The 24,006-nt window shown below is 40.4% G+C and overlaps 1 protein-coding gene across 3 annotated transcripts in view; it reads left to right on the plus strand.

Moving 5' to 3' along the window:
* RCAN2 (regulator of calcineurin 2) overlaps positions 1-24,006 on the plus strand; it is a 227,901-nt gene that overhangs the window by 14,164 nt on the left and 189,731 nt on the right. For all 3 annotated transcript variants that reach the window (XM_036414085.2, XM_036414086.2, XM_036414084.2), the window contains exon 2: positions 18,640-18,866. In XM_036414085.2, coding sequence (XP_036269978.1) covers positions 18,642-18,866 — 225 coding nt within the window. In that variant the 5' untranslated portion in view covers positions 18,640-18,641. The remainder of the gene's footprint in view (positions 1-18,639; positions 18,867-24,006) is intronic.

Below are 24,006 nucleotides of genomic sequence, written 5' to 3' on the forward strand. Positions count from 1 at the left end.
CATTTTTCTTCAGCTCCTCCTTTTTGTAGCTTTTCTTTTGCAGGTCATGGAACTCCCGCCTAGGAAGCACAGTGATTTCATAGTGTTCAGCTTCCCCACCTTTCACACCGTGTGGATGCCTTTGACCACCTCAATTTCCTGAAACCCACTCCCTCTACTTCTGTGAGGATTCTCCTCCTTATCCTTCCTCCCACTTCTCACTTTTCAAGCCTACCATCTCTTCACTGTTTCAGGCAGCTGGGGCTGCCATAACAGATGGCCACAGACCGAGTGGTTTAAACAACATAAACAACAGAACTATATTGGAGGCAGAGAGGTGCTTTCTCTGTGACCTTGTGTGACCTCTTAGTGCCTGTGGAGGAAGAGGGAGGAAGAGAAGGAGAGAGACTTCTTCCTCTTATAAACTCACCTGTTCTATCAGATTAAGGCCTTACCCTTATGGCCTCACTTAATCTTAATTTCCTCCTAAAGGGCCCATCTACCAATGCAGTCACAATAGAGGTTAGGGCTTCAATATAGGGAACACAATTCAGTCCATAGCATTCTGCCCCTGTCCCGAAACATTCATGTCCTCATATGCAGAATACATTCATTCCATCCTAATAGCCCCCTGAGTCTTAACTCCAGCACCAACTCTAAAGTCTCAAGTTCAAGTCCTTATATCATCTAGGTCAGATCTGGGTGAGGCTTGATGTCAAATCATTCTGAGGCAAAATTATTCTCTCGCTGTGAGAAAATAAAGTAGACAAGTTATGTGCTTTCAAAATAAAGCTTTGGGGCAGGCATAGGATAGACATTCCCATCCCAAATGGGAGAAACTGAAAGGAAGAGATGATGTTTCTCAAGCAAGTCTGACACCTAGGAAGGCAAAGTCCACGAGATCTTAAGGCTCAAGAATAATCATCTTAGGCCTAATCTTGGGCCCCCTGGGGGGTGGGTTTGGTCATCCCCATGGCTCTGTGGGAGGCCCTGTCCCTTTGGCTCCATGGGATGCAACCCTCTTAGCTCTCTAGGAAGGCCTCCCCCATGTGGCTCTGCCAGGCCCAGCCCTCTGAAACCAAGGAGCAAGTAGCCTTCCCCTTGAGCCAGTGATGAGGGTGGCAACCCTGTTGATTTCTGAATCACCTTCAGGGTGATTCTTGTCTTTTCTGAAGGATAAAGCATGATTATTTAATAGTCTCTAAGAAGAGGGAAGCTTTCTTTCTAGCTCTCCTCTTTTCTTTCTGAGCTCTCACCAGAATCACCTTTAGCACCCACATTTCTACCAACAGCCTTTGCAGGGCAATCTCAGGTTTTTCTAACATGCATCTCCAAATTCTTCCAGCCTTGACCCATTACCCCATTCCAAAGCCACTTTCATATTTAATGTATTTGTTACAGCAGCTCCCTACTTCTTGAAAGATAATTTGTCCATGTCTTCCTGGGCTGCCATACCAAATACCGTCATCTGTGTGGCTTAAGTGTCTCATAGTTCTGGCCGCTGAGAAGTTCAAGATCAAGGTGCCAGACCATTTGGTCCCGGGTGAGGGTTCTCTTGCTGGCTTCCAGACAGCTTCTTGCTGTGTCCTCACATGACCTCTTCTTTGTGCATGGGGAGGTGAGGGTGAGGAGGGAGGGAGGGATTTCTCTTCTTCTTCTCAAGAGGCTTCTGAAAATTGCTTTAACATCAGCCTCTGTGAAATAAAGGGTTTTTAGATATTACCTGGGCCAAGAGGAAACATTTCCAAAGCGCCTGGGAGAGTCTTATGAGGAAAAACAAGAAAGTCATTTTCATCTGGTATTTGTCAGAAATTGAATAATATCACCTGAATAAAACAAATTCCTGGTAATCCCCAACAGTGTCTGAAAGACTCCTTGCTTTACAAAAAAAGAAAAAAGGGTATTAACACCATAAGGCAGATAGGTTTAACTAGAGAAAAATAAGCCTTGGCTTTCCCTTAGGGTGTGGGTGGTTTGAGCATATCGCTGCTGCTGCTGCTGCTGCTGCTGCTGCTGCTGCTGCTTCTTCTTCTTCTTCTTCTTCTTCTTCTTCTTCTTCTTCCTCTTCTTCTTTTTTTAAATAATTATTTTTATTTTTATTTATTTTTTTATTGATTTTTTTACAGAGAGGAAGAGAGAGGGATAGAGAGCTAGAAACATCGATGATAGTCATCCATCAGCTGCCTCTTGCACACCCCCTACTGGAGATATGCCTGCAACCAAGGTACATGCCCTTGACTGGAATCGAACCTGGGACCTTTCATTCCGCAGGCCGATGCTCTATCCACTGAGCCAAACTGGTTTCGCCTTAGCATATCGCTTCTTGAAAGGAATTCCACACTCCCTGCTGTCTGTGTTCTTTCCCAACTACTCCCCCTTTCATCCTGTGCCATTTTTCATCCACTCCTCCTTTTTGTAGCTTTTCTTTTGCAGGTCATGGAACCCCTGCCTGGAAACACAGTGATTTCATAGTGTTCAGCTTCCCCACCTTTCACACGGTTTGGATGCCTTAAATCCACTCCCACTGCTTTTTGAGGATTCTTCTTATCCATCCTCACCCCTTCTCACTTTTCAAACCATCTCTCAGCTGGGGCTGCCATAGCAAAGTGCCAAGACAGAGAGATTTCATTCAACCTAATTGCCTTCTAAAGGCCCCATCTCCAAGTATAGTCAATGTGGGGCAAAGGGCTTCAACATCTGAATTTTGGGGGAACACAGGTCAGTCCACAGCTCTTCTTGCAGAATCCTCATGATAGCTGTTCAGGTGGTCTTCCCACCATATCATCCTCTCACTCTTAGCTAAGCTGTTTGGGAATTTCATGAAAATGAATTTCTGATGATAGCACATTGCTGCTTCAGCAACACTCCTTATTCCTGGCTTGAGCCAGTCAGCTAGAAGCAGATTTTATGTCTGTGAAAGGTACACAGCAATATGGCCTCAGCTTACCTCGCTCCTAGGTGTCAGTCTGGACTACTGTAGTTTTCTAAATGTCCTCCTCCCTCCTCCCTGCCCCACTCTTCCTCATTCATACATTTGCTCAAGATTTTCCCTCAGCCTGGAATGTTCTCCATGCCCTCCTGGCACTTTCTCTAAATGTCCTCAGTCTCCTTACCTTCTGTTCTCTCTACTGCCTGCTCCTGAGTGATTTCTTGATGCCAACCCCTGGAGGTGTGGCCCAGGGAGATCACATTGTCATTTAAGCTATGATCTTCTGGAAAACTGGAGACTGGGGGCTTAAGTGTGGCCCTCTTATGCAGTCCTGAGGCTAGTCTTATGGAGGCTTTTCATCTCTCTGGGTTTCCAGAGGCCACACTAAGAGTTCTGCTCTGGGTGCAGATCCCCATATCTCATTATATAGAAGAGGCCCAATGTTCCTATAGCCTTGTTATCGGATTGACTGACTTCACTCATTTGGAACAACCCCCTGGATTTCTTTTTTCCCCCAGGAGACTTATGAGTTTGGAGTGGGCTAGACCAAGGTTGAGTTTCGAATTCCCCATTCATTCAAGAAATTCTAGTGATTCTCTACTAAGTGCCAGATCCCAGATCCTATGCTGAATTCTGGAAATGCAGTGTGAAGAAAATAGATACACCCCAGCATTTGCATAGTTCATTGGGAAGAGGCAATTAAATAATTATAAAACAGCAAGATAAAGGATCTGGTGGGGAAGTGGAGCATGATGGGGAATTTTATCTTGGAGTTAACATTTTTCAGTGATCTATTTGCTGCTTGGCTGAGCACTGGGGAATGAAGTGTGGAGGGTCACAGACAGGTATGCCAAAGTAAACTAAGACAGGCAAAAGAACTAACAATGGACTTTGTTAGTCATAGTTGAGAATCTAAAATATAGCTTATATGTTATAGAAAGTTACTATTTAAAAAGTATATATTTTTATTGATTTCAATGAGGAAGGGAGAGGGAGAGAGATAGAAACATCAGTGATAAGAGAGAATCATTGATGGGCTGCCTCCTGCATGCCCCCTACTGGGAATCGAGCCTGCAAATTGAACCTGAGACCCTTCAGTCCGCAGGCTGATGTTGTATCCACTGAGCCAAACCAGCTAGGGCCAGAAAGTTACTATTAAAAGGAAGTCCTTATGCATCCATCCTTAGAATTTATATATGTGTGATTTTATATAAGGAAGCAACCTATTTCCTCTTAAATGTAAATTTCTATAGAAGTGTTTGCGATTTGGACTGTATTTTCTCAGAGAAACATCATAAATTATGACCAGGTCCTCAGGCTAGGCCAAAAGGCTATTCTATGCATGATGTATCTGAGATAAAGTACTGGATTTATGGTATGAGATATTTATAAACTGTTTATATTGCTGTGGGAAAATGCTCAGAATTCCAGGTTGGAATACAAGCCAGCACACTTTTCCCTCTGGTCTTCTCAGGAAACACAAGATTTCCTTTTTCCCACCCCGTTCCCCTTACTGAGCACTCTGAACACTTTCAGAGTCTCTGGGTACAGGTCTCTGGGACCCGGGATGGGCTGTGGTAGAGATAGGGGCTAGCATGTGATAAGGTGTGTGTGTGTGTGTGTGTGTGTGTGGTAATTGATTATAGAAGAAGACTCCAGTATTGTTTTAAGTGGTCTATCTCATTGGTTCCTTACAACACACCAGGGGATGCTACCATTGTTATTCCTGTAAGATGCTGGTGTGTTCCCAGGCTCGTACCTAGGACCTCTTCACTTCCTCAACTCCCTCACTCAGTCCCATGGCTTTAAGTATCATTGATGGCACCCCCTCTCCCCTGAACTTCGGGCTTGGAGCACCAATTGCTCATCACCTAGGTGAATCATAGGAATCTTCACTGTGTCCTAAAGTGAACTTCTGATTTCATTTCTCCAAACCTGCCCCTCTGTTGATCTTCCCCATCTTGGTAAATGGCAGCTTTGCGCTTCTAGGTGCTCAGGCCAAAACCTTGGCATTATCTTTGATCCTTCCCCACTCCATATCCAATTCATCCACAAATGCTGCTAGTACATTAAATATATCCAGAATCTTATTATTTCAACTGCTACCTCTCTGATCTCTTGTCACCATCATCTCCTCCCTGATTACTGCCAATAGTTTCCTAATTGGTCCTCCCCATCCACCCTTGCTGTCTTGGTCTATTTTCCAAATAGCCACCAGGGAAATTATTTTAAAACATAAATTAATTTGTCAAATTCTTTTATTCAAAATCACCAGTGGCTTTTCATCAGAGAGCAAATATCAATAGCAAAGTCCTCTCCACAGCCCATTAGGTGCTACATGTCCCAGTCCTGCTTTCCCCTGAAAGCATTTCTCACCACCCTCCCTTCCCCACCAGAAAGCGAAGAGAACTCTAACCTGCCAAGCCTCTCCTCCTGTACAGCCTTTTCCTCTGTCAGCTTCTTTATCTGACAAGCCTTTTCCCAGATATCTACATGGCTCACCCTTTCTCAGACACAGAGTCCTGAATTCCCTATGTAAAATATGTGAAATAACAGATGCCGATACTATGGTCACACTACAGGAGTTTCAATAGACTGGTAGAATACCCGGAAGGATAACTGTGCATAGAGATGCTGAGGGGTGAGAACACCAGGAAGGAAGGGAACAAAGACTAAGCTGAACATGTTGAGGGCAGAGATCACCCTCCCACTTCTAACCAAGGGCAACCCATGTTTACATAATCAATTAGACTTGCTTTTGTTTCCCCTCATATTATGCATGTTCCACATTCTTTTTAAAGATCCATACACTTATTACATTTCTAATGTTTCATGTTTAGTGTTTGAGGTAATTGTACATTAAAGTTCCAAATCAAGAAGGGCAATAATAAAACTAATTTTAAGAAATGTAAAAAATAGACAAGATGAGAAAGCAAGGGAACTGGTGGAAAGGGGAAAATAGAGAACAATCTAGGTTAATGTTTTTGAGCATCTGCTATGTGACAGACACTGTCATCTGAAAGGTAGAGCTATTAGGTCACTATACAAATAGCAGTAGTTTCTCAAAAAGACAAGCTACCCTAAAATAATGTTTATCTTTCATGCTGCCCCATTCCTGGTACTGAATTGGGCCTCAGGACCCAGTGATTAGCACTCACCTTTCACATCTTTATGAAGAAGAATCTTCAATTGTGTTGCTGTTTTTCGAGATAAACATATGGAATGGCGCTAGGACTGGCTAGGAGAGCAGGAAAGAGAAGGGCCCTAGTTTTCTCCTCTGGTGTAAAGGGCTTCCAATGTCATGCGGAGGTGTGGGCAGGCTCCTCATACTGTGCTAGTTGTCCTTGTCAGGAGTCTGCAGATGATAGCGATGGAGCGGCCATCTTGATTCTCATGATGTCAGTTTCAAGAGTTTCCATCTGCTCTTTTGGACAAGTAGAAGATGAGGTATATTTTCCTACCATTTCATTTCAAGCGTTATCTTTGGCATATGTCAGTGTAGAGGCCTGACCATGCAGAGAGAAGATTGCCACCATTTCTCAAAGGCACACAAGTGATCCAACTCACTCGGCTGCTCCAACTTGTTTCCTCCACTGGCTCAATCTCCCTCCATACACCCTCTGCTGGTCTTCTGCAGAAACCTTACCACCAACATGGGTTCTAGCCTCATGAGCTGGCCCCTGATCTGTTGATGGGGGAATGAAAGATGAGGGGAATTGGCCCCTTAGAATAGTGGTCCCAATTGCAACAGGCCGGGAAGGACTTTAATAAAGGTTTTATTCTTTTTTCTAAGCTAGAATATTGGTCAGCTCTTTCATGTAAACAACACATGGTACCAGAAGTGGGGGATGAATTATGGGTCATCCTGAATTGTGACTTTCTGACGACGTGGAGGAAAACTGCCTGTGTTGGCTTCTCATTGGGGCTCTTGGTTGAACAGGCTGAGGGCAGGCAACTCCATCTAGAGAAGAAGAGGATCTGGTCTGCAATGCAGAAGTCCAACCAGCATTTGCTCCTGTAGGAACCTACCGCATGTTGTGATTGTAAGCTTGAAAGGGAGAGAGAGAGAGGGAGAGGGTGAAGAAAAGAAAGAAGAAAAGAGAGAAGGAACAGCTTTCACCAAGGAATAAAAAAGGAAGGCAGGGATTTTAAAATGACCTAAAGCAGTCAGGGCAGTGACTGACTTTCAGGTCAAGAGTGGACTAGTGACGTAGAATGTTTGCCTATCCTGGCCATTGTGATAAATGATACAATAAACATGGTAGTGCAGATATTGCCTTGAGATACTGATTTAATTTTCATCCAATATAACATGTCCATTTACACATGAATCCATAAAGAAGATACACACACAAACACACGCACGCACGCACGCACGCACGAACGCATTGGAATGCTATTCAACTACAAGAAGAAAATCCTGCCATTTGTGACAACATGGATGGACCCTGAGGGCATTATGTTAAGTGAAATAAGTCAGATGGAGAAAGACAAATACTGATGGCCTCACTTATATGTGGAGTATAAAACAGCTTAATTCATAGAGAGAGTAGAATAATGGTAGCCAGGGGCTGGAGAAATGGGAAAATGCTAGTTAAAAGGTACAAAATTTCAGCTAAAAGATGATAAATTTTGGGAATCTAATGAATAGTGTAGTGACTATAGTTAACAATACTGAATTACATACTCAAAAGTAGCTAAGATGGTAGATCTTAAATGTTCTTACTCCAAAAAAGATATAGTGATTATATGAGGTGAAGGAGGTGTTAACTAATTCTGTTGTGGTCACCATTTTTCAATATATAGATGTATCATATTATCACATTGTACACCTTAAACTTACATGATGTTATATGTCAATTATATTTTAATAAAGCCAGAAAAAGTATGTAATTGCTATTTATTCATTTAAAAAACAGTAAATTGGCGAATTACCCTGGCATTGAATGATAAGGAAAGGAAGGGTGAGAATGTGCTGCTTCTAGATTTAACTTAGCAGGAGACAATGGAAATCACGCGGTTGAGAAAGAAATAATCAAAGGAGAGCAAAGCTGTGGGAAGTCTATTAGGAGAGAGAGAGAAAAAAAAGAGAAAAAATGAGAGAATAGCCATAGCTCTGGGTAGAGGCTGCTGGTGTTATATTCCATTTGTTTTGCCAACACCACAGATCAAGCCATAGCTCTGAGTTGATGCCAGCCATCACAGGAAGAAGCAAGAATGCTCAACATATGGGGGGAGATGTGAAAACATCAATAAATGGGCTTGTTTTGCCAAATGTTGTGAATAACAACACATGTGCAAAGAGGAGAGCAGAAAGAGGCACTGGGCAGGAGGATGCTTGGCTGCTGCTGGTGGGGTCAGTGAGAACCTTCTTTCCTGTGAAGTACCCTGAGTCTCTGGTTAACCACTGATGGCATTTCTATCTAAGGTGGAGAATGGTGCTGAAAGGAAAGAGAATAGCAAGTACAACTTTAAGTCTAAACCAAGAAAAGTACTTGAAAGCTAAGTACATGGACTGAGAAAACACAAGGGAAGTCCTGATATTTAGTCTTAAAGTTATGTCAAACTGTGGGACTAATGCAAAATATGTTTTTCTGAAAAATAAACAATCATCTAAATACAGGTGAGTAGTTAAGGTGCAACTGACCATAACATTAACAAGGGCAAGCCAGGGGTCAGAGCAAGTGCTAGTGTTCTATGAGTGATCATGACTGCTGACCTCTGGTCTATGTTTTTGACCAGGATGATCCCAGTTGGACCTCTCAATAGTCCTGATTTTAAAGGTCTAGAAACAGAGGCTTAGTGAGTGAAACCAACTTGCCTAAAATTACCAAGTAAAATGGTTGTGTAAGGAGGATTCAGACCTGGGGTCCAAGGCCCAGCTGCCACCACTGGTAGATGTTTTCCTCATGGTCAGCCAGCAATGGATGGGGAGCTGGGACTTCAATCTGCAGGTGACTTCAAAGTTCTTGCAGTTCTCACTATGAGGGCACCACCTATTCTAAAGAGCTGAACAATAGTGTGCCCAGCAAAAGTTGGTGGATTTTTGGACTGGGGGGAGGGAGTGTAACTAATTTAACCCATATGCCAACTCTATGAAGTTGGTAGCTTATGGTTCCCATATTGCTTACACTGCTCAAAGATGTTCAGAAACATGTCCAAAGGCACACAAGCTGGAAAGTGGCATTCCAGGATTCAGACCAAAGCCCGCCTTATTTTCCTCTATACTCTATGCCTCTCTACCTGAAAAAGACTGAAGACTCTAGGAAAGAGAAGAAGAGCTCCTCTATCAAGTGAGACATAGTTATGGAGTTGCTCTGTGGAGAACTAAGGAGGTCAATGCTAATAATAGTTATCATTTATTGAGCACTCGCAGTGTGTGTCTGTCATTGTTCAAAATGACTTATTTGTATTAGCTATTAAATCCTCAAAGCAGCAGTCTAACGAATATGCTCTTTTTTTATTTTTTTATTGATTTTGTACAGAGAGGAAGGGAGAGAGATAGAGAGATAGAAACATCGATGTGAGAGAGTCCTCGATCAGCTGCCTCCTGCACAACCCCCGCTGGGGATATGCCCGCAACCAAGATACATGCCCCTGACCGGAATTGAACCCGGGACCCTTCAGTCCCCAAGCCGACGCTCTATCCATTGAGCCAAACCGGTTTCGGCAGAATATGCTCTTTTTTTATGCCTACCTTATGGGCGAGGAAACTGGCCACAGAGAAGTTAAGCAACTTGCCCAATATCAGAGCGCTAGTGTGTTGGGAAGCTGAGAATTAAATTCAGAACCCCTTGAATTTTATTCCATTCAAGAACTGTCAGAGGCTGCCTTCCATGGGTATGAAGGTCCTATTTAGGTGCTACAAGGGTTATCCAGGTGGGGAAAACACAGCTCCTGCTTCAACGTTGAATGGAAGGTAAGAATAAGAAAAGTACAAGGAGAGGCAAAACAAAGTGAGCTGAGAGGCAGGACAGACATGGGACGATGGGTCCATGAGAGGGGTGATCTCACCTTGTACAGCTCAAGCTGAGTGGGGTCTGAAGGCAGTGGCTTTCAGGGTGAGTGGAATGTTGATAGGTGGGGAAGGGAGCTAGCAGAGGGAAAGCTGGGAAGGGAGGAAGGCCTGAGTAGGTCCAGGCCACACAGCCATCTATAGGTTTGATGCAGATCAAGTGCTCAGAACAAAGAAGGACTCAGTAATTGTTTTCTGCTGCTGCTGTTGTTATCACTTTTGACAGAGCTGCAACTTGATGCTGGGACGAACTTTTTTCTCAGGACTGATGAAAGAGGAGACACACGTGGATAGGAAGTCTATAATCTTCTTGGGGGGTGTCTTGGTTTTCTTGCTAAAGAACTGTTTTTATTGAATTTGATGGATCTTAGTGAGTTATAGAAGATTTTTAATGTGAAAGTGACGTGAACTTATAGCTGTAGTTGAGGGGGGGAAAGTGGCATACTGTGTGCTGGGCACTGAGATTTCTCTCTCTTCCTCCTTTCTTTTTTTCTCTTGCATTAAAACCATTACAATGAAGCCAATACTATCTGCTAATTTTATCCTGGGAAGTGAATCCTGCTCCTTGGCCTTCTGATGATTCTGATCATCTATCCACCCCACCCCTTACCCTCCAGACAGCCTGCTAGTCTGGCTTTTCTTCTTACTAGAAAGAAATTGAATTTTCTTGGCTGAATTTTCTTCAGAGGTGCTGCATGTCTCACTCCCTGCTCTTTTCCCTTTTCACTCTATTTCTCCTGACGTGCTCTGTGTACCATCTGAAAGCCGAAGGTGAAAGATGACAGGATGAATCTTACTTTGGCTGCCATAGCAACCTTTGCCTGCTTTGCTGTTCACTTGTGAAGTGTCATTCTCCTATGAAAAGTTGTTTTGCATATAATTACTTGTCTCATCTTTAAGCTTCTTACAGCAACAAATGAAAGGATGGTCTTCTACCTCCATAATGGGCTCAAGAATACATGCCCCAAATGGTGCAGGCAGAGGGCACAGAACCTCTCCTTACCCTCCCACTATTTTTGTTCTTATGGAAAAAAAGAAGAAAAACAAACAAACAAACAAACAAACAGTCAGAAATGGTGACTCTGTGGCCATATTACATAGGCTCTAGCTGAGTGTGAACTTACAAATGATTTAAATTTTAAAATCAAGTTCCATTGAAATTAATATGAAATTTTTAGACTGTTAGCCAGTTAGAAGTGATGTTTCTAGTAATCCCAGCAAAACTCTCTCAGCCTTTTCTGTTCTGTGCTGTGCCCTAGAAGCTGACCCATGGATTCCACATTGCCGCTCCCTTGCCCTCTTGTTTGGCTCATGTTCTCATGGCCAACCCTTCTCTCTTCATGAAACTGAAGCATCATTTTGCCTTTGCTGTAAAATCAACAATGTTCATTTTACTTGCAAGCATTCTTGCCTGACATTGAATAAGCTTGGTTGACACACATAAGCCACTCTGGTTTTGCTCCATAATCCAAGTCTTAAACCTCTGCTCCAAGTTTGTCCATTTTTCTCTTAAAGCCTTCTTCTCACCTTAATGAGTTGTTCTTCCTGTTTTCTTCACTGTCTGATCATATACTCAATTGGAGGAGGTTCACATTGTCTCTGCAGCTCTATTTTCATGCTCTTTTTTTTATTTTATGAAACTTCTATTATTTATTTAAAGTAGCCTAGAACTTTATTTTATTTTATTTTTTAATATATTTTATTGATTTATTTTTTTGCCCCCCTCCTTCCCTCCCACACATCCCCTCCCTCCCCAGAGTTTTGTGTCCATTGGTTGTACTTATATGCATGTATACAAGTCCTTCGGTTGATCTATTATCTCTCCCAGATCTTCCTCCCCTCCCCGCTGTAATTTGACAGTCTACTTGTTGATATACTGTCTCTATATCTATCTTTTGGTTCATCAGTTTATAATGTTCTTTATCATCCACAAATGAGTGAGGTCATGTGGTGTTTCTCTTTCATTGATTGGCTTATTTCACTCAGCATGATGTTCTCCAATTCCATCCAGGTTGCTGCAAATGATGAGAATTCCTTCTTTTTATGGCAGCATAGTATTCCATTGTGTAGATGTATAATACCATAGTTTTTGGATCCAATCATCTGCTGACGGGCACCTAGGCTGTTTCCAAATTCTGGCTATTGTAGATTGTGCTGCTATGAACATAGGGGTGCATATATCCTTTCTGATTGGTGTTTCTAGTTTCTTGGGATATATTCCTAGAAGTGGGATTAGTGGGTCAAATGGGAGTTCCATTTTCAGTTTTTTGAGGAAACTCCACACTGTTCTCCACAGTGGTTGCACCAGTCTGCATTCCCACCAGCAGTGCACGAGGGTTCCTTTTTCTCCGCAACCTCACCAACACTTGTCGTTTGTTGACTTGTTGATGTTGGCCATTCTGACAGGTGTGAGATGGTACCGCATTGTTGTTTTGATTTGCATCTCTTGGACAATTAGTGACTTTGAGCATGTTTTCATGTGCCTTTTGGCCTTCCTTCTGTCTTCTTTTGAAAATGTTCTATTTAGGTCCATTGCCCATTTTTTAATTGGATTATTCATCTTCCTTTTATTTAGTTGTATAAGCTGTTTGTAGATGTTGGAGATTAAACTTTTATCAGTGGTATCATTTGCAAATATGTTCTCCCACACAGTGGGCTTTCTTGTTGTTTTGTTGATGGTTTCTTTTGCTGTAAAAAACCTTTTTATTTTGATGTAGTCCCATTTGTTTATTTTCTCTTTAGCTTCCATTGCCCTAGGGGTAGTATCAGTGAAGGGGTAGTATCTTTTGGCATACGTCTGAGATTTTGCTGCCTGTGGATGCTTCTAGTATTTTTATGGTTTCCCGTTTCATGCTCTTTTTCATAGCTGATTACATTCAGTTTGAATTTTGCAGAGTAAGGTAATCACTTACCAGTATATATCTTTTTACTTTTTACATCTTTATGGAGTCAGGATGACCCAGACTTTGCTGCATCTGTGCACTCTCCACCCCCACCTCCAAATATAGCACCAGCTGATGTCAGTAACAATAAGGCTTGTGATTGGAGGAAACCTGTTTTACAAGCTATGGGCAGCTATACACCCATGTGGCTCCCTCCGGCTCCCTCCTCTGCTGACTTCTGTGCATAAGATGCCCCTCGATTTTCAGCCTAAGGATTTTAGAAAAGAATAATGTCTTATACATGGAAAAATACAGTAATTAAAATATTGTCCTAGAGAAGCTTAAGGTGGAGCAGTGGCTCCAGAGGTGTCCTGAAGGGAGCAGTGGATGAAGAATGTGGATAATTTCCTTTGAAATCCATGAGTTGAAAGCCACTTTCAAAACTGACCCCATATGGTATCAAGAATAGCATGATGTGAAAATTGTGCAGTTGAATTAAATAGGTTCCATTATATTTCAGCAAGAACTCTAATGAATTTCTATGGAGCACAACTTAAGAATATCACGACTCTCCTTTGTATCTCAAGATGGTTGCGATGGTTTTTGGTTACTAATATACTTCAATTTCTCTGTAAGCAGGACAAAAGTGAATATAAGGCCTGGCTTACTCCTAATAGGGTCTGCATATTAAAATACAAAAAGATGTCAAAAGAACCTCACCCAAAGGCCAGACCAAAAATGAAAGCTGTTGACATGATTTCATGGTAAAGAGTATTGTTATTCACATACAATTTTTCTTCTAATAAACTCACTTTGTTCCAGGTATCATGAAAGAATCAATTAATTTTAGAGATAAAGAAATTTTAAAGACAGTGGACGTTTAACTTGTTTAAAACTTTCAACTTGATTAATTTAACTTTATATTCAACCTAAAAATAGCTATAACAATATCTTCTCTACTGCTAATTAATAGAACATTGCATTTTTATTTTTACATTAATATTCAAGCTGACATTGCAGTGTTTCAGTTCCTCCACACTAACTAATCTCTCATATCCATTTACTTGTTTTCCAATTAAAATTGAACTTAAAGTCAGAATGAATTATTCATTAATCATTTCCATTTATCCCATTTCCTTATTTATCCTCCAGGCTGGCCCTAACATGGATTCAAGGCATATTTGTTTCTGTTTTGTTGTCCTTGTTGCAGAAGTTTTAGGTTCCTGTTCTTTTAAAAGCAAATGAATTGAATCTTTAGCATTCTTTTGTCTAAGAAAAAATAAATGCAAAATTAAGTTGCTTTTTGTAAGTTTTGCTCATTTTTCTCCCTTTGTAGATCATTATTTCCTTTTTTTTTTTCTAATTCTCACTTTCTAGTTTTAATAACCTGGAAGGTGAAAAATATAGGCAGGATTGTTATGAGCATCAATTTAAAAGTTTCAACATTTGAGAAAGCTTTTGATAAAGGTTACATGTTACCCTTTCTTGAGGATCTTCAAGCCCAGATATAAACAGGGGTCTCTTTTCTTGTGTATCTTCTTTTAATGCTGGAAAGATAAAAATCTCAAGGTGAAAAGACACCTTAAAGGAAATGCCAACCGCCCGTCTCCCTGGTCCTTGGATTCCCTCTGTGACATTCTGCTCCATGGAGCACCTGTGCAAGTTACTCACTTAGACATGAGGCCAGACATTTCGGCTTTACATTAATTTTTAAAAGACCTATTGCTCCTTTTATTAAATTGAATTCTTTCTCTCTGATTAGACTTCTACTCCCTAAGCGTCATACACAAAAATTTCATTTTCTCCTCCAGAATTTGAAAGCAACTGTGATTTCGCTCAAGACTTCTTTCCTATACTTCCCTCTGCTGTGTTTTCCCATGCACCTGTTTCTTAGATGGCATGACTCTTAGCCTCTCAGTAAGATTGGATAGCCCCTTAGAAAGAATGCCAGTTTTCCTGTAGAGGGGTGTGCTCAGAAATGGCCTGGATGTTTTCTACCTATGAGGACACTCAAGATGAGATTGTCACCACTCAACTCCTACCAATGTGGCAATAGCCTTTTTTATAGATCACACATCTCATAAATATATGGGGAGATTTTACTTGATAGTGAAGCTAGGATGAGCATCTCCATGGATATTTACAATTTTATTTTTCTTGTCATGGCTCTTTGCCATTCTCCTGGGCTTAATTTGCAATCCCTCCCCCTTTATATTCAGTTTAAGTCTGTATAGACCAGAACTCCTATGAGCCAATGCACAGCTCCCCACTCTCATGAGTTGTACTATTCCTAGACAGGTGTAATGTCTTACTTAGGGTTCTAAAACTCATGCATGCATAAATAAATAAATCTCATGCTAGTGAGGGTTTAATTTTATTTTCCTTTTTATTCTGATTTTTTTCAGTTTTTTGTCTCCTTAGTGAACTCATATAATCAAAAACTGTAACTATTATTTTAATTACACTGCACAGATTTAAAAACAAAATTTAGCCAGAGGAATTCTTTGAGTAATTTTTGCTATCTTTGATTTATAAAATTAAACCTTGAATTGAAATAATTGGGTGCTTTTCATTATTCATGTATAAATTTGAAATAAATAGTATATTATTAGTGTTCATATTTTAAATCAGCCATTATAACTCATTTGCTGGTCTGTTATTTCCTAAAAGTGACTTCTTTTTGCATATTTCATTAATTCAGTCAAACATCATTTGAGGGCTATCTATAAGAACCAGGCTGAACATGAAGTGTAATGTACACGCTGATGAAGACAGTTCAGTCTCTGCTCTAAGGAAATACCATCAATATCTATCTGGTTTGAGACATAGACCAGTAGACAGTTGTCACAGTGAGGGCACTTCTAGGAGAGAAAGCTGTGCAAGTCACCGAGGGACAAAGCAAGGATGGGCCGTGGGGGATGTTGGGAGATTTCCCAGAAAAGTTGCCCCTTGAACTGAAGGCAGCGAGTTTCTCTTGGATAACCACCCTCAGATTTAGAAATAAGGACAACACATGTAGTTCTTATCATATGAGGCAATTGTTGCCTCAAAAGATATTTCACAATACTTAAGAGTTTTAAAATTAATTTAGAAAGATAAACTAGTTTTGGGATGTAGGACCTTTGCTTTTCTTTATTAGGGAGCTCTTTTAATCTTCAGAATTTCCCTTTCTGTATATTTGGCTTTACTAAAAGTTAGTGATCATACCAAAGAATAATAGTCTTGCTCTGAGATTATCAAAATGGTGTCTCTTTATAGGATATCATGTAGCAAATCCTTTTATGTAGTGGTTAATGCTGATTTTGATTACTTCTTTCATTCCTAGTTCACTCCTCTGCTTCTTCCTACTCTGTTTTATAGGAATAAACTGAGTCATAGAACAATCAGTTGACTTTTCTAAAATATGAGGTGAGTCAGTAATGGCACTGAAAGTTAAAGTTTCTTTGTTCAAAGCTCTGACTTCTCAAATACTTCTCCATAGAAGTAGAATAGGTTGTTTGCCAAAATGCATTCACCTTTTAAATCTTAACTGAAAGTAATTAGCTTAAAATAAAGTCTCAGGAAGATAATCTTATTGTTACAATTTAGAACAGAAGTTAAGACCATTTGAGTAGATTAAAATGAGTCCTGAGTGAGGCTTATTATTTGATCTATTTAGTTAATTTGTTCAGCAATAGATTTTAATTCTTTTTGAAAAATAATAATTGCAACATTCTCAGACCTGTTTAATAACATTTTGGGACTAATTTTGATTAATTTAAAAATTTATAAATAAGAGGGACAGTATTAAAAGTAAAATCAAAATTGATACTTAATATATGTTTCATGCCACTAGATGATTATGACTTCATTATCTAAATTTTTTTCTATAATCCATTTATAAAAAATAATACTATTTTAATGCTCTTAGTTATTTTACTTTTAAAATAATTATTCTTTAATAATAAATGATGGCCATTATGCATTTTATACGAAAATATCTGAAGTAACAGTATAATTGAATATGAAGAAAAATAAGTACATATAAGTTTTTCCTTCTAGTTAAAACTACTCATATATTTTGGATTAACCATAGAACAAAACAAAGCTTAAAATGTATACCATATTTTTATTTATAATAAATATTTCATTGATTCCCATACATGAAATGTTGCATTAATTGGAGTTTTAAGAACTTTAGAATACGGGAATGGTTTTAATATATTTTATATAGAATAATATTTTTATTGACCATAATTACAGTGACCTGGTTTTAGAATTACTACTTCAAATTCTTCCAATTTTTGGCTCTGTCCCAACCAGGTCCAAGATTTTACACACAATGCATTATTTATACTGTCATCAAATACTGCTTATCAGGGTCCCATTTGGGTTTTGTTTCCAGGAAAAATAAAAACAAAAAACATAACCTCATCACCAGAGTTCAAGAGAAACATAAGCAGGAACTTATTTTTGTTTGGGGATCCAGGCTTTGTGTTTCAACATCACGAGGGCTGAGTGACATCTCATGTAGCACCTTTCTGTTCTTTCCTCTGAGACTGTGCAGTGCTGGGATTAGGAAAAAGGAGTTTACTGAAGATGATCCCGGAGCCACATAACTGCCTGTCAGTTTTATCTGCACCGCCATGGGCAAGTTGTATGGTCCTCTGGGCCTCTCAATATTGACGTTTGAACATAATACTATGATAGACCCCCCAAAAGAAAAGTGTAGGACTGTCCTAAATGGATAAAATGTACTGAATTATATACTAGTATCACAAAATGGAAGAAACTATCCAACTGGGTGCAGTTGAATAGAATTTTGAATGTAAGGAGTGAGGAAATAAAATTCTGGAACACAGATGAGATTAATACTAGAAGCCTTCCTGATTGGGGTGATGAGTCAACATAGTAATTGATCTTTCAAGATCAAAGGTTCACAAATTACTTAAGAGTAAGCATCCCATGCAGAAGAATATGTGTGTGTGAGAGTCCTCACAGTGGTTAAACTGTTAATTATTAGAGTATCCGCAATCAGGATTCAGTGGAAATGAAGTAGATTGTACTTCTTTAAATGTAGACGTGCACTAATTTTGATCTGCTTAGTTTCTAAGTTATAGAAAAGTGAGCTCTGGTGCCAAACTCCTTGGGTTGGAATCCAAGTCTTTGCCATTGACCTTGTAAACGTTTCTTACCTTGCTTTGTTCCCAAGTTTTCCCAACTGGAGATAATATTGGAACCCATCTCATAGACTATTGTGAAGGTTAGATGGGTTATTTAATGCATGTAAATCATAGAACAGTTCCGGAACTCCATAAAGTCTAGGCATTGGTGGTGGTGGTGGTGGTGGTGGTGGTGGTGGTGGTGGTGGTGATGGTGGTGTATAATTCATCATGTAATAAACGTATCAAAGCTCTTTGGCACATGTATTTCTGTTTGAGTCCATTTGACTCTCATAATGAAGCAGAGGCTCAGATAACTATGGAACTTTCCCAGGTCCCACATCTATCTAGTAAACACTAGCACCTAGGCTAGAGGCCCTGGCCTCCAACTCCTAGCCTAGTTGAGTAGATTGTTTTTAGTTTTTTGTTGTTGTTGTTGTTGTTTGTCTTTTTTATTCCAGAGCACTGACTGGTTCTTACCAAGTTAGTGTTATAGAATATGGGAAATTGTGACTCAGAGATCCAGGGGATAACATGAACTTGTTGGCTCTTCAAATTTCCAATAGCCCCTGATTCTTCCCCTGATCATTCTCCCTTGCTCTGCCCCAGACACTCCAGTGCCTCGACCTGAACACCAAGTTTTAAGAAATCATCAAATTCTACTCTGACACGTGTTTGGCTTTGCATCCTCAGGTATGAGAGGAGAGTCTTACTTCGTTGGAATGAGGAACCCGGTGCAGCCAGGACACATCGTGGAAGATGGAGGACTTTTCTTGCTCTGCTGCATAGACAGGGACTGGGCTGTCACTCAGTGCTTCGCGGAGGAAGCCTTCCAAGCGATCACCGATTTCAATGACCTCCCCAACTCGTTGTTTGCATGCAACGTTCACCAGTCGGTGTTTGAAGGAGAAGAGAGCAAGGTAAGACTTTCCTGCTCCTGAAACATTGGCTCTGGGGCATTAGCCCAAAGTATTTCCGTGGCTTCCTTGTGATTGACGTTTTGAAGTGGTTGAAACGTGTAGCTGGTTTTATTCTTGGCTCACAGAGCAGGAGAAAAGCCTGCTCTGTGAGTGGCTAACTTTGGAGGGCCTGATGACAAGGCTGGAGATGAGGCTGTGTTGAATCAAATCTTGTCCTCTGTGACTCACAGGTCTACCTAACAAGACAAGTGGTGTTAGGAACAGTGATTGCAGGCAATATCCCTTGGGCTAGGAAATAGATGTAATAAAAAAGAAGAAATTATCAAATTATCTTCCCCTATTATGCCAACAACATAATTCCCCTTTCTCAAAACAGCACAAGCTCTGTTTTGTCCCTCTCTCCTGAAGTTGGATGAATGTTCTAAAAATAGTTTCCATCCAAGTACTGCAGCAGTGATACGAAAGGCAAGTTGGTGTTGGCCCTCTGAGTCTTGCTCATTGATACCACAGAGGATGGGATTGTTATGTGTGTGTTATAAGAAAGTGACTGAAAGTGGTTAACTCCTTGATTTGAAAGGATTGGGGAATGAAGTTGTCTGTGTACAAGCATTTTCCAGAAAATGAAGTTTCCCACTTGAGACAAACTTGATTTAGTGTACGCATTCTTGGCAATCAGAGTGAAGATTCTGTTTGGAGATCTTCCATTTCAGAATTTTCTGACCTTTTAAGTGTGTTGTCTAAGTAGGTCAAATGATCAAACCTTCCCTTGTGGACATGGATTTCTAATTGTAAATATCCACTGTTATCCTATGTTATAAAACATGGCTGACACTTTTGGGGAAAAGGCCTTTTTTTCTAAAACTGAAGTATGTGGCTCTGTGTGAGATTAAGGGTAGGATTTATGACTTTGCTCTTTCGAGAGCAGTTTTTGCCAATTGCTGAAGTCCAAATTCACTTGTCTGAAAATAATTACCTATGGTAATTTTTTCTGGATTTTACCAGTTTTGTAAGCAATTCTGATAGCCCAGAGAATTTGGAATTATTTTAAGCTATTTAAAGATAGTTTTTATAATTCTATTATTCTGGAGTGGAACGATTAAAAAAAAAAAAGGACTAAAAATAGCTTGAAATCCAAGCACTTAGATGTGATTAGAACCTCTAGTGCTGTCATCACTGGATTATTTGAAGTCAGAAAGTAGCACAGAAACTGAGAATTTTACACTTGGATTATAACCAGGTTATAACACAGGTTGTAATTTACTCAGAGCAAGTAATTTCCCCTGAAATATAACTGATGTTAACTATGAAACAAGGTCCCATGTTTTCTCATTTTATCAGCTATTTACTTAAATACCAACAATTAGAAGGCTTTTCCTTACAGGTTGAATGGGATTTTGATTCCTTCCTGATTAAATATTTCCCAGTAGATTAAAACAACAACAATAAAAACACCAAGGAAGGAGTGAATCTCATTCCAGAATCTGCTCAAGAAAGACTGATCAGGGACCAGAGCTGGTTATGTGGAAAACCCAAGGCGTGGGCAGAGTTCATGGCGATGTGCCCAGATCTATTTTGATATTCTAATCTGTCATTGAATCATGGGTTACAAAATATTCTCAATTATTTTGAATGCAAAGTTGGTACATTGCATCTTGACAGAGAGTATTTGGTTTTAAAATAACCTTGATTAAATATTGAGGTGAAATCAACCAGATATATATATATACGTAGTTCAATGGAATGAATTCAAATTATTTGGATCCATCACATTTTTAGCCAAGAAGGTGAATTTTATACTTAGCCAATGTCTACATGATTAAACTTATTAAATTTAGACAAGAAATGGAGATTCAGTAGGTTCTAGGATATAAAATAATTGGATACAGATTATATTTTGATTTAATTACATATATACAATTTAAAGGTGACAAAGCAAGATTATCAGATACCAAATGAGTTGACAATAGCCAGGAGGATTCTAGGGGGAAAAGTGTTCCTCATTTTCACTGCCACATGTTTCTCTTCAAGTTCCCCAGTATCTTCTCTTTACCTCCATTTTTTTTTTCTACTGCTTTAATGAAGCTCATTGTCTTATACACCACTCTCTCAGGAACCTCTTACGACAACTTTCAAAGTTCATGAATCTGAACCACGAAGTCTGATGATAGTTTTGAAGTGGTTGAAACTTGTAGCTAGTTTTCAGGGTGCGCATTTGGGGCACTGTGCTGTACTGGTGGGAGATATTTTTAGGCCGAGAGGAAAAAAAGCAAGAAGCCTTTTTAGCACTTGTTTTTGCCTGTGGGCAAGGCTGGCCATGGTGATTGCCTAAAATATTTGGCTTTGAGAAGATGCCTGGGAGTGTATCGGGAAGATAAGGCAGCAGAAATGATGCTTAGTGTTCATTTCAGTGGACCCCCAGTGGGTAAGCGGTAACGTGTATCTTGTTTGGCAGAATATTTTTTTCTTGCTATTGATGAGCTGGATTTAACTTGTTTCTTGTAATTCTGATAAAGCGTACATTTTAACTTCCTTATTAGAATAGGAATAAAAGGTTTTGCTTCTGTTCTCATCTTTCCTCTACTTTCCCACCTGTCTGAGACACTGCTCCTAAGCCCTTTTCCTTTCTGAGGTAATAACTTGGAAGGTACTGGATTCTATTGCTCTTAATACAGGTGAGAGGATATTATCTTCTGGTTATGTTTGTTTCTTCTTATCAAATTGACAGAGAGTCTGAGATGTTCATTCCTGCTGTGCTATTTAAATTCTAAGTTCTGGCACCTAAGAACACTTTTTAAACAGCCTTGTGAGGGCCATGATGTTCACTCCTTTTCTGCGAGATTGTATTTTGATTTGAGGCTTTTGCTAGGCATGAGCACATACATACTTCAGTGTGGCTTGTTATGCTCACGATGGTGAGATTTGTTTATACAACACAAAGGAGAACTGGAGCTGGAGGAAATTGGCATCTGAAACTTATAAATACAGATGGCTGTGTGCATGCTGCAGCCTGAAGCATAAATATTTTTGTATGAAACACATTGAAGGCTAGGATGTTCACAGCTCGCAGCACCTGGAAGTTGCTCGGGTTCATTTCCCTTTGGCACACTCACCTGGGTTTGCTTTTCTGCATCCAGTTGTGCCGCAAAAGTCATCTTGAGACAGGTGAACTGGAGGGCCATCCTGCGGGCTGCTCTGCTTGTACTGAAGGTGGGTAAGGGTCTGCTTGATGGGACTTTGACACTCACTGACACCCAAAGGAGAAGAGCGGAAAACCACCATTAGGCAAATTCAGTTTAATGAGGAGAAGCCTAAACATTGACTTTATAATGGCTTCCAAAAATATGAATTCAATTATAATAATGGCAGTAGCAAACACTTATATAGCAAGGTGCCAGATGCTCTTCCAAATGCTTTATGCCACAGCCCTTTAACAGCCATGATAACCCTAGGAGGGTGGTATGAACCCTTAGCTTTGGCGAATGCGGTGGTGAACCAGATTCTGGTAGAATTCCACTAGGCCTCTCTGCTCCTGGGAACATGGCAGGATTGCGTTCCCTGGACCCCTCTAGCTAGTTCTGCACAATGTGTAAGTAGAAATGACCTATGTCACTTTCAGGCCAAGCATTGGATGACTAGTGTTTGACCCTGAAGGATGCTCTTTTCATTCCATTAGGACAGCTGGCATTGTGCCAGGTACTGCCTGCTCTGCCTGCTCAGGCAGTGTGGGTCATGGAGTGAGGAATGGATTACACAGAGAATCCTGACCAACCTACGATGAACCTGTAATGTGACAAGGAAAAGAAAAGCCTTTGTCACTTTAAGCCACTGGGGTGTAGGGGTGTGTTGTTGGAGCTTTACTGAGTCCATCTACATGGATACAGTAAGTATCCCATTTTTCAGATGAGGACACTGAGTCACAGAGAGGCTGCCCAGAGTCCCACAGCCAGTAGCAGTACAGCAGGGATGCAAACCTCAGCTGCCAAGTGACAGAGTCTGTGCTCTTAAGCATCACAACAGTGCCTCTTAATATGTAAATATTTCATGAGCCCTGGCATGATGCTTAGCTTTAGCGAAGCGGTGGTGAACCAGAAAGCATACATTCATTGAGTTTAAAGTCCACCAGAGGAAATTATTCAAAATAAGAAAATAAACACAATACTTGCTCACAGTGATGCTAAATCCAAAGGGCATTTAATATATATTTTCAACTATAGTCACAGCCTTACACACACACACACACACACACACACACACACACACAGACGCACGCACAAGGTTTTATTGTTGTTGTTTGGGGGTAGGTTTTGTTTTCTCAATAAGGGATCATTTCTGCCAACCATTAAAGAATATATTCTATTGATACCAAAATGAGCATAAGAGACCCAGCTCCATTGGTCTCCTGGGCTTTGGGCTTCTCATGAGTGGATCATCTGCTTGCATTGCGAGTGGCTGGGATGATCCTAATGTTCAAAGATGTGACCACTACATGTACCAGTTCCTTCTTCTTGAGCTGACGAGGCACTGGTCTAGTCTCATGCTGGCAGCATTTCCTCCAGGGTTTTCAAAGTTACATCTGATGAGTTGTGATTTTCACTTTAGTCCCCACATAAGATTTGTCTCCACTTTAGTTTGTAGGGAAATGTGAGTGCGTGCTTTGCACTTCACCACTGTAGCACTGAAAACTGAAAACCTCAGAAAGCTGAGCCTTGCTTCATTACCATTTTGAGAAAGAAAAACCTTACTTGACCCAATTCATTCCAACTCTAACCTGTACTGATGGAAAGCTCCTTCCAGTGTGACTGTTCATCCATCTCTCTGCAGAAATAGTCCTGTCTGAACTGCAGCGGCTGCCTCAGACCTTGTAAGGCATCATCCGATATGAACACATGTACGTTCTCTGTTTCCCAATCCTCAAATTCTGAATCCCTAACATATCAGGCCTCACAAGTTTTAGACAGCAGGCTATAGAATATATAAAAATGCACCCACACTCCACGTTCAAAAAGGAGAATGGACACATCACCAGTCTGGAATGGCTATGGCATAAAGCGCAATGAAATGCATTTTCCTGCCGAAACCGGTTTGGCTCAGTCAATAGAGTGTTGGCCTGCGGACTTAAAGGTCCCAGGTTCGATTCCAG

Source organism: Pipistrellus kuhlii, unplaced genomic scaffold (assembly GCF_014108245.1).
Source record: "Pipistrellus kuhlii isolate mPipKuh1 unplaced genomic scaffold, mPipKuh1.p scaffold_m20_p_5, whole genome shotgun sequence".
Taxonomy (NCBI): domain Eukaryota; kingdom Metazoa; phylum Chordata; class Mammalia; order Chiroptera; family Vespertilionidae; genus Pipistrellus; species Pipistrellus kuhlii.